Source organism: Laccaria bicolor, genomic scaffold (genome assembly GCF_000143565.1).
Source record: "Laccaria bicolor S238N-H82 LACBIscaffold_5 genomic scaffold, whole genome shotgun sequence".
NCBI classification, from domain to species: domain Eukaryota; kingdom Fungi; phylum Basidiomycota; class Agaricomycetes; order Agaricales; family Hydnangiaceae; genus Laccaria; species Laccaria bicolor.
Window position 1 is genome coordinate 1,497,516 of NW_001889876.1, and position 11,447 is coordinate 1,508,962.

The following is an 11,447-nucleotide window of genomic DNA, read 5'->3' on the forward strand; positions in this document are numbered from 1 at the left end:
AGGTGGAATGAAGAATATGCTGAATGTATAATTTGAACTATATCCTCTTTACTGTTTTCAATGTTAGCTAGAGACTGACATGTGTATGGATGGGATTTTGGCACTGCATTGGATCTGATGCGCACCGGTGTTTTCTTTATACGGGAGAAAAGTTGCGAACCTACAAAATCTATCGATCAGAGACTTGCCACCCTAAATATGCAAAATTGCATGAACGTTGATCGTCGATCATTGCATTGAGCGTGCTCACTGAGGCCTTCCAGATAGACAGGCCAGCTTGATCCCGACCTCGTACTTGGCTAGTAGTCCGTCATTTACGGACTGTGAACGGATAGATGTAGCCATCGGTGTGCGTATACGTAGCGATCAATCATCAGAGGGCCAAAATGCTCTTTCTTCTGGAATGGCGGGATGAATGTTGATTTATCGATTCAATATGTATCTGTCGTTCTGAAGGAAATAGGACTCGGAAAAGATGGGAACTTGGAAGTGTCGGAACGAACCAAGAACGAACTTGATCTACACCGGCTTGATGATATCACCGAAGTTGGAGTCCCCAAAAGGTATACCTACAACTCAACTGGGTCTGTAACAAGTCTGTAAAATCCAAGCCATGATGCATCAACGTTTGAACGTTTGAACCCTCAATACGGACCGGAATACCACTTGCATCGTTAAAATCAAGTAGCACACCCAGGTCGGATCGTTGAATGGGCGGCCATGAGCGATCCAGCATAGAATTCGAAAAGGCAAATTACCTCTCTCTATCTGTCAAAGTTGAAGATTAGAAAGAATGGAAAGAATTCATAACGAACCCCTGGAGTTGTACAGTATTTTACTTGCCCCAAAAAGACTTTGTCCAGAATGATTGAACAACAATTGACTTGTTGTCAACGAAAGTTCAGTCAAATGTTCGCCGTTATATGGGTATTCGCCATCTTTCCTTGATCTTTCCTCTTAAAATTCGGGTACATGGCCATTTTGCAGGCTAGTAATGCGCCGGTAGGATCTTCAAAATGATAAGATAAGCATATGCATTCATCAACGCGAACCAACGCTCACCTTCCTTAGCGCTCGCCGGCACCTGCAATTACCGGTAATTTGACTAGATGACAAGTACACCAGTCAGCAAGCTCGGCCACGCCAGTCAGCGAAGGTCGCGAGGTCAAGGATTGGTGAGCACTACGATGTTCCTGATATTGCCAAGTTGGTGGATAGCGACGACGTCACAGGGCCCATTTTTTGTCATTTGGATCGGGATGCCAAGGCCCATTTGTTTCGACTCTCGACGCGGTATCAGTTCGTAAGGAAGAAATTTGAAGCGGGCCGGGAAATGTTGAAAACAGGTGAAAATCTTGCAGAAAGCACCCTCCGCCGAGCTATACGTGTCCTCTACGGCTTTGCTAGCGTTGCTGTTGGACTGAGATGCGAAAAGGAATGTGATTAAAAGATCTACTGCGGGATATTTTAAAAATGAGAGAGGATCATTGCAGTCTGCACTGGAATCTAAAAATATGATCGATGAACATAGCTTTGTTGTCCATGCTATACGATATGGAAGAAGGAAGCGCTCGAGATTAGAACTCCATCACCAGTCGGACCGCAATAGAAATTCCGTCTTTATTGTGGACAGTCGCGTTGAAACGGACCAAAAAGGGGTGAGTAATCTGAAAATCTGAAAGTGATCGGAGAAATATGGCCCATCTCTCAACCATGGACTCAAAAGGGGAGGATATCCGATCCCAGCCTCTTCTCGGCCGGCTACTGTCCAGCGTCTGCATTTCAAGGGCGAGGAACTTGTTTTTTCACCCTTTTCTTCTACCTTGACCCTTGCAGAGTATGGCTTTCCTTTTGAGTCAGAGTCGGCCTTCTTCGCCTTCTCCTCGAGGTTCTATATATCACGAGGATGACGCTGCGGGGCCACGCCCAGCTGCTTCGTCCACCTATTACGACGCCCATGAAATGGCTAGAGAATCAGCCAAACCATATCTTGACATTATCCTCGACAGCCCGTTTCTCATACTGAGAGGTCTCGGACCCGATGTTGAGTCTACTCGCCTCTCCGGAAACGTTCTACTCTTCCTCACAGAGCCAACTTCCGTGAAAGAGATTACTCTTCAATTCAAAGGAAAGGCGAGGCTACCCACTTCAGCTTCAGAGTCGTGCGTCTTTATGTTCTCTGTTTAAGCGCTGGTGATTGACATACATTCTAAGGCTCTTGAACAATGCTGCAACTACATCATATACCGTATGCACCCATGATTGGTCTTTTCTTGAGGGAGAGAGGAAACACAGTCACACCCTCAAAGCAGGCCGCCATTTATTTCCTTTCCAACTCGAGATTGGTGGTTCTCTTCCCTCTAGCATCGCTACCCACGGCTTTGGCGGTGCGTCAGTCTCGTACAAGCTACGAGCCATTGCCTCTCGCTCCGGGTTGACGTCATCCAGGCTCCAAGCCTTCATGCCAGTCGTTATCATGCGGTCTTTTGCACACGGCGCCCTCGAGTACCAACAAACTCTTGAAATAGAAAACTCCTGGCCCGAGAAGCTCATGTACTCCATTCTACTTCCACACAAAGCCTGGGCTGCGGGAGATAAGCTATCGGCCCTTGTTAAATTCTCGCCGTTGTCAAAGGGGACGTCTGTCTCCCATTTGACCACTTCAATTCACGAAACGACGAAAATCTTCGCTCGCAGTGGGCCACTAGAGAGCACGCGGACTATTACTACCACCAGACACGATATCGTTAATGGAAAAGCCGTTGAGGTGCCGATAGACCGACCGCGGTCTACGTACGGTCGGAGCCGGTCAAATACAGCTTCAGGCTCAGGCACCCCAATGACACCCTTGAGTGTTGAAGCCTCACGGCAGTCTCCCATGACGCCTGCTACCCATTTGCCGCCCATCTCCGAACCCTCTCTGTCCTCGTCGAATGACGTCTCCCAATCATCACAAAGCCAGGAGGATGAAGACCTACTTGTAGAGAACCATGACATTGTCACCCTTATATCTGTGGCTCTCCCAACCACATTAACCCCTTCACACGCCGTCGAACCTATTAATATCACACATCGCGTTCGCTGGAGTATCTTTATTCTCAATCCCGACGGACACACATCGGAATTACGGTGCTCACTCCCGCTCTATGTCCTTGACAACAATCTTCTGGAGGAAGCCCACGCCTTCAGCGCGGCTACGCGGCGGCTGGTACTAAGTGTGTTGACTGCCAACGATCCCGATGAAGAAGGCGTCGCACATAGGGTTTCAGAGCTCGAGGACGAGGACAGGGAGCTGCCCAGCTACAATATGCATATCCGGGACCGTGTAGCGAACATGTTCCTCCCAGAAGGCCAAGTCCTTCGTGTGACCAACCCATGGGTGACACATCATACGAGTCCAACTGTCGCTCCTGGGGCAGAGGCGCCGCATGAGATATACATGTACTCGGATCCACAACCACGGCGGTCGGGGTACTCGTCTCCCGCGCTTGATTCGGAGAGGTTTTCGCAGCTGCCTCATGCGCCCACCTCGAGGGACAGGACGACCTTGGATTGGGTCAACTCGGAGCTTTTGTTATCCCTCAGTGATACGCCTCCGCGGCGGGCGGAGCATGAGATAGAATCTACGCACACGTCGCCTGAAGAGGATCGGTCGAGGTCACATAGTCGGTGGTCGAGTCGTCCGCACAGTCGTGCACCGAGTCCGGAGCGTACGACAACCGTCCATCATGGCAATGGTTCTGGAAGCGGTGCTACTTCCCCCGCTGGGCTTTCGCCTGGGTTTGGGGCGAGCATGGAGAGACAGCAGTCTGAGTCGTTCATGCAGACGAGCAGGAATTTGCAGAGTTTGCTGAAGGCTACTATGAAGCCCTTTACTTCGCTTGGTGGTGGACATCAACAATCGCATCATCATCATGGGCCATTCACGCGTTCATTCCATTCGCATATGCATCATTCGGTCCATTCATCTCAATTTAACACGTTGCAACATCCACACCCATCGTCATCCTCATCAGCTATACCACCACTAAACCCCATCCCCAGCTACGAGCGCACAAGTGGCGGACCACAGCGCGTGAACACCGTGCAGCACGCCGACCCTGCGAACAGCGGCCCTTCGCTCCTTCACCGTGCGTTCACGGAAGTACCAGACTACTCCATTGCAGCCCGCGGGTTCCTGGGTGGTGTCCCACCTCTAACAAGCATGCGCGGGCTTCCTTCGTACGAGGAGTCGGAGTTGAGGATTGGGGAAGGCGGGGAGGGGATGCGCGGTAGGACGAGTGCGAGTGATTCGAATTTGGTGGGGAGGTTTGAGCGTGGGGTGGTGATTAGTCGGGAGGAAGGGGAGGAGGAGGGAGAGGAAGTGGTGCGAGGGGTGCAGTCGAGGAGCAGGATTGCGATGGATTTGGAGGGTGTGAATTATTGCTCGTCCAGAGGGCAGTATCATACGAGAGAGAGGAGTGGGTTGAATGGTTCGTCGACGGTGCTGGGGTCGTAAAATTTGAACGTGAAGTGGTAATGGTTTTCTTGATTTTCTGTATTTCGGGATTGGAAGGACATAGAATTTCGTATTTAGAGTCAACGACACCGCACCTCCACATAGAACATGTATATGTTTTCATCTAATTCGCAGTCGGTACATTTCATTTCACGGCCTCGCCGAATCGAGCTCCCGGGTTTCACGCGCAAGCACCTAAACTGTTTTGTAAACATCGGCATGCGGAATTTCCTCCTGCGAAATATTTCACCTCTTGTCCTAATAAGCTTCTCTGCAACACGGTAATGACACCTTGCAACCAGAATAGTGATTATTGCAGGCTTCGCCTTTCTGCCTTAAAAACATTTTGATCACAATTCTATTGTGAGTTCTTCATCCCTCTCATCGAGATAAACCTTCATCCTGACCTGGTTCCCTGTATACAGTCACTATCCTCTACTTGTGGCTTCGCCATTCAATCTTGTCTATAGTGACTTATACAGTAAGAATGACTCTCGTGGCTTCGCCAGTTTTTATTTGAGATTTCGCCTCAAACTCTAATCCCAAAACGGGAAGCCACCAAACAAACCAATGTTTGGTGTCGGTGTTTGTCCGTGCTCGCCCTACAACCTCATTCCAAACTCGACGACGACTACTTACAGGAGCTCGCCAGCTTTACCCCCAACCTCCCTCGTAAAGGTATTTCGCCGGCTCTCCCATATTCATTACTTAGTACTGTCACTAGCGAGTATTCCTTCCGACCCAGACCCCCATAATACAATGAATCAACATAATCCTCGCAACAACACCCCGCCGCCTCGAATATGAAATTTACTTCCATGGAACTTCATAGAATGAAGCACCCAGAAGGGTGATGCAGCGCGGGCGGCGTTTTGCCTCGGGCGGTGGGTCGCGAGCCTGAGGAACCGTCGAGCGAAGGGAAGCGGCTCGTGGAATGCTGAAGTGAAGGGCGAGATTTAGTAGGGCAGTTGAATGCACAACTGCAGGTGTGTTTTATATGAGTTTCCTAGCTCAACGGTCCAAGGCGGCGTCGACGGCTCTTGTATTGTTATTCAAGATACATCATGTCTACATAAGTTGCAAGCAAATTACTAGAATTCCTGCTTGGAAATGTTGTCCCTCTTCTCTCTTTTTCAAACACATTTTGAAGGCTGCAAGGAAATATAATAGCTTGTATTCCAATAAACCCAGTGCCGAGCCACAGGACTTCGACAAAATCGCTGAGGCTGGTGTGTTTCTAAAAATAGGGCGACTTCCCATTTTGGGATTAAGGTTTGAGGCGGAAAGTGAACATGGTCGTAACTTACAGAATAAACAACTGTAAATACTAAGGGTCCAACACAGGGGAATCTTCAAATCTTTCAGTTTCTCCCAGCTTTCTCCAGACTGTTCGTCAGCTGGAAAACGTTCAAACGTTCAAGCTTCAAGTCTAAGCCGCTCTTCCTTTCCACTTTTTCTGAAATATGAAAGACGCAGAAAGCTCCGCAGTGTTCCGAGCAGTGCCTTGACACCTTGCATACAAGCAAACATGTCCAAGAGAAGCGCTCAGGTTCTTGAAATTTGCGTCGCACCAAGACTCGGAAGCGCTCAAGTTGAGTCCAACATCGTGGGTGGATATGGAACGCGACCTCGAGGCATGTATCGTTTTCTATTCAAGTGAGTAATGCTGGCCCCTCTTACCAACCTCTTACAGACAATGGACTCGCAACCCGTCAACAATAGACTTCACAAAATGCGACAAAGCCAGGCGGCAACGGGAGCCATTGGCGTTGACGAGGGAGGCGACAGCCCGAAAGTAAGAACACGATTTTACCAACACGTCGTCGCTTTTAGAGTTAAAGGCTGAATAGTTCACGCCCTGGACATACGGGGATCGGTTTAAACATCCAATACCCAAAGATGGGGATCATTTGGAAAAATGTCTTGTGCTGGCTCGTGAATACGACGACGGAATGTGTAATGTTTGGAAAGATGAGATTCAGAATCTGTTAATCTTTGTGAGTTTACCGCGCCTTGTTTTCTTTGTACGCAGTTCTTACATCCCCTAGGCCGGTCTTTTCTCTGGAGTCGTGACGGCCTTCACGATCGAATCACAGAAAAAGTTGCAGGAAGACCCCGGGGAGACAGCAGTACTCCTCACCAAAATTTCCGCTCAGCTGGCAAATGCGTCAAATACCGTAGAATCACTACCAGCTATCAAAGCGTTTTCCGTCACTTCCCCTGTTCTCCGCGTTAATATCTGCTGGTTCATCAGCTTGACGCTCAGTTTAACCACCGTTTTGATTGGCATCCTCTGCCTTCAGTGGATAAGGGAGTTTCAACATCGTCCGTCTTTTCCTCCTGAACAAGCGCTAAAGCTACGTCAAGTTCGTCACGAGGGCATAAACAAGTGGCACGTGCCAAGCATACTCTCCGCTCTCCCCCTCCTGTTACAGGCCGCCCTCGTTCTGTTTTTCGCTGGACTCCTTGAATTTTTGAGTTCAATCCACAGTGGGGTTGCCATTCCCGTCGCCGTGGTGGTTGGACTTACCTTTCTCTTTCTTTCTGCAACAACCATTTTGCCCGCCCTGCAGAGCGTATCTGCCAGTCTCCATCCGTCCTGGCGACAGGCTTCCCCATGCGCCTACAAATCTCCTCAGTCGTGGGCTTTCTTCAAATTATTGACGGGCGTCCTTTCCTTCATCAGGCCCTCGTATTCGTTCAAAAGTGAGGATTGGTTTACGCACGACCTTTTTTACTGCAATGATCCCAATCTACTCCTTCACTGCCTAGCTTGGATTGGCAAAACGTTGACCGCAAACCTTACTGCCGTGCGATCGATCTACCTTTCTTTGCAGGACCTACGGCCTATAAATGCATGGCGTGTGTTCCGTGTCATGAATGATAATGACCACGATCCGCTACCTACTTTCGACAATGAGAGCCCCTTGCTTACCGAGCTCGCATCTGCGAAAATCTTTGAGCGTCTAAACATACCTATCGGTTGGCCTGACCTCATTCTCCATCAAATAGAGCTATATATCAGAGTGATGGGTCAGGGGAACACATCCATCAATTCCAGGCAGCTAGTTAGCCAGCATAGAGTCAAATGTCCACCCTTCTGGCAGCTTCCTGATCTTACTGCAGGTACGTTCATTGGCCCAATTTCTACTTAATTGGCAAATTCTCATGAATGATATGTTTACAGAGACTGAACTTCAACTTTTGAATTGTTCTGTTTGGCAGCTTGAAACACAATTAGATCAGGAAGATGAAGATAACCGAATGTGGACCCTTGCCCTGGCCCTCATCAATAACCCACAACCTCCAACGGGGCTCCTGGCCATTTTGGACCGCCTCTTCACTGTTGTTAACTCATGGCTGGATCACTCTGAACGGTTGAATGATCGCAGGAATAAGTGCCTTCGCAAGCTGGTCAAGGAATTTATCTTGCCAGCCATACGTAACCAGCAAGTGGGCAATTTGCGGGAAAGGCTAGCTGGTCTTGATGTGTTCCAATCTGTGTTGCTCCGTTTTCACCTGCTGCAAGGCCGTCCTGATGTGGCCAATATCTTGGGGTGGGGTCAACATGAGTGGACAGAGTTTTTTACTGCCTTTGAGGTTGTACAGGAAGATGACACACTAGATCATACACCTGCTTCCATTCGCCTACCCTGAAACCTTCCCTCAGTGACCCATTGATTTAAACACCCTCTGTTATTTTGTGGCAAAGAGGTGTTACAGCGGACTGTACTGATAGCTTACTTGAAGTTGGCTAGCTACTATGTTTGTTCAGGTATTTGGAACTTTTTCAGCGCTGAGCAATTTTTGACTCACCACTTGCTTGAATCCTTTAACTTTTTGACAAATTGATGTAACTTTTTCTCTTCTACATGAATATCTACTTTTTTGTTGTTGTAAATGTATTGTGTTCACTACCAGAGGTGTTCTGATGGCAAAAGTATCAAAGGCAAGTTCTTCTTCAAAGGGGTTGGCAGGCTTTGCAGCATTGGTGACAATGCAAACCTCTCTGCGGCCCACACCAAGACAAACTGGGGCCTTTGCTCAGGCAGCTCATCCTCAAGGCCTCGTAGTGCAAGTGTCAAATCCAAGACAAAGATAGTACGGTTTTTGGTTTCATTGATGTGCTAGACTCTGATTTCTTTCTTGGTTTTCAGGAGCCAGATGTATTTACCATTGGAACTATAGTGTTCCTTGTCGTCGGAATCAAGAAGGTACATCAGGAAAAAATAACTTGATTCAGTAGTTCTATATAGCCACAGTAGTTATAATAGCCTGGTATACAAGTCCCCCCATATGTTGCTCTGGTAGTTCTCCCTTGTGTTGTAGTAGGCACCAGTAGTCTTTCCTTGTGTTGTAGTAGACACCAGTAGTATCTCACTTACCACTGATACTCGGAGGTAGCACTCGGTAGTTCATGACTACAGCAGCTACCTGATCTACTAACAATGTTGATTTTGGCATACAGATTGTGAAAATGGAAAAATGCATTGCAAGATATAACTAACAAACAACTACTCAAATGTACCTAGGCTGATAACTCGCTGTCTGTATCCCCAGTTCCCATCAAGCTCCATTTGAACCTGATCTTTGGCTTCACCAACAAACCTGGAAACAATGGCCAGGTAAAAATTGTCGTTCATTGACCTTCGTCGGCATCAGTCGCTCGTCTTCGGTCGTTGGTCGTCATTGCTGTTCAGCGTTGTTGTCTGTCATTGTCATTTGTCGTCGTTGTCCGTTGTCTTCGTTGATTGTTGTACATCGTTGTTGTTGGCCGTTCGTTGTTGTTGCCATTCATCATTTGTTACTGATGATCGTTGTAGCCTGTTGTCGTGTAGCTGCGATGTGGCCCCTGGTTCTCGTGTTAGAAAATGAGAGGGGGAGTGGAGTAATAGTACTTAACTGTTCTACTGTAGGCAGTGACGACAGTATGCATTGTCACCGTCTAGACGAAGTTGTGTCGTCGTCGAGTCTTCGTCGTCTTGTGATCGTGGGTTGTTGTCAGCTGGTTGTCCTGTCTCGTAGTCGCCTCATAGTTCCGTATTCTCGTTGAGTAGTCGTTGTCCCATGTTGTTGTTGCACTGTCGTTGTGTTGTGTCAGTATGGATGATGAACAACAAATTGGTTGTTGTTCGTCGCTTGGTTGCCATGTCGCTGTCAGCGACATGGCACCTGGATGTTGTATAACTAAAGGAATGGCCGGCAGGGGTTGTGTTAGCTCACCTGGGTTGGCACACGGTGTTGTCACTGTCCTCATTGTTGTGTCATTGTGGCAGAGTCGTTTTCTTGCCAGGGCTGGTGACATGGCGTTGCCACATTGTTCTTATAGTGTTGGGGCATACTGGGCTGGTTGTGGGTGGTCGATGAGGGTTGTGGGTTGTGGTGACCCAAGGGGAGGACCCCAGGCAATGGTAGGAGAGGCCTGATCCTGAAAAAGCACCTTTTGTCTGGACAGAGGTTGAGCCAATTTGTCCGGATTGCACCTGGCCTCACCAAAATTTTCTGAAATTTGTCTGGACATCAGTATCTAGCCTATTTTTCCCCAAAATTTGTCCAGACAGACTGTATCTGGCCTAAAATCACCACAGATGAGTGTGAAGTGTTCACTCTGAACTTCTCGCATAGCTGAAGCCAAGAGGGAAGGAGGAGGCAAGAATGGGTGGATCTGGGATCAACACCCATGAGTGAGCAATGAGCAGTTGCAAGATACTCAGCTGGCCCAACATGATTATGCATACTGTAGGAAGTACAGATATACAAAGCACTACATGTAGTGCAAGAGGATGGCAAGACTGCTGACAAGATGGTGGTTCAAGACAAAAGATCAATATATTATGTAAGATATCCAAATCTAGCTATATACCACTGTTTGACTATGGCCTCTGGGCATTCCCTTCCAATCCTATATCACAAAGCCCCCCAATGTCCAGAGGGCATGTAAGGAAAACAATGGTGGGGAAGAATAATAGAATAGAAATCCTCTTGCCCCCCAGAGTGAATATCAGGATAAAATAAGACCAAAAGTCAAAGCAAAGAAGATGAATAAAAGAAAGAAAAAATTTGGCCCCAAATAATTTCCTATCTGGAAAGCTGGTCACTGTAAGCTCCCAGCTTGACCCAGAAATACCCATATGATCATCCCATTCTCTCTTCAGTGATGTATAACCATGAGTACTAGGAATAGGCATTGTCACAGGTAACCCCCGGGTACTTTCGGCCTTACCCGTACCCCTACCCCTGGAAACCCATACCCTCAACCACGGGTACGGGTTTCTGCGGGTAAGGGTATGGGTTCTGGTGGGTTTGGCGGGTTTGGCGGGTCTTACGGGTTTGGCTCCACAGTAAAGGGTCACCATTGGTCGAGGAACGTTCAGAAGCAGTGCGCTTGTGAGGTTGGGTGGGTGCATTGGACGAAGACATGGTGGGAATGGGAGGGATGGTTCGGCGAACGTACTTCCTGTCTTTTAAAAAAATGTTGCGATGATTGGGGGTTACAATGAAGCGGGGAAGGATACACAGATGTGCCGCGTCTCGAGAGTTCGCGGGTCAAAGACACACCATGGGTTCTAGAGTCAGCTTCTAGGCTCAAGGGATTACAAAGGCGGGTCAAAGACACACCGTGTATCGAGGGTATACGCGTCAAAGACGCGCCATGGGTTGTTATCAATTAACTACATCATCTGTGTACGTTACTTTCGTTTTGTAAGGACGAATCAATGTTATTCGTGTATTTGAGAGCAAGTACAGTGTATCATGCCAAAACTAAGTAATGTAAAACTACGTATGATTATACCTACGGCATACCTACTGTAAATACGACGAGAAGGGTGTACATTATGTCTACAGTGTACATAACAACTATACTACATTACTATATAAGCGTGGAGGGGAGAGGGAGTGGAGAAAGAAAGAAAAGAACTGAGAAAGACGCTCAAGCGCTATATATCCA

At 48.0% G+C, this 11,447-nt stretch overlaps 2 protein-coding genes across 2 annotated transcripts; both read left to right on the forward strand.

Moving 5' to 3' along the window:
- Positions 1-1,839: 1,839 nt before the first annotated feature.
- Positions 1,840-4,498, forward strand: LACBIDRAFT_314025 (uncharacterized protein; the record flags this gene model as incomplete). The annotated part of the gene is made up of 2 exons (XM_001877485.1): positions 1,840-2,162; positions 2,215-4,498. The coding sequence occupies 2 exons, from the start codon at positions 1,840-1,842 to the stop codon at positions 4,496-4,498; spliced, it is 2,607 nt and encodes an 868-aa protein (XP_001877520.1).
- A 1,528-nt stretch (positions 4,499-6,026) lies between these two features.
- LACBIDRAFT_293204 (uncharacterized protein) lies at positions 6,027-8,155 on the forward strand (the record flags this gene model as incomplete). The annotated part of the gene is made up of 5 exons (XM_001877486.1): positions 6,027-6,104; positions 6,192-6,293; positions 6,349-6,495; positions 6,547-7,624; positions 7,686-8,155. The coding sequence occupies 5 exons, from the start codon at positions 6,027-6,029 to the stop codon at positions 8,153-8,155; spliced, it is 1,875 nt and encodes a 624-aa protein (XP_001877521.1).
- Positions 8,156-11,447: the final 3,292 nt, after the last annotated feature.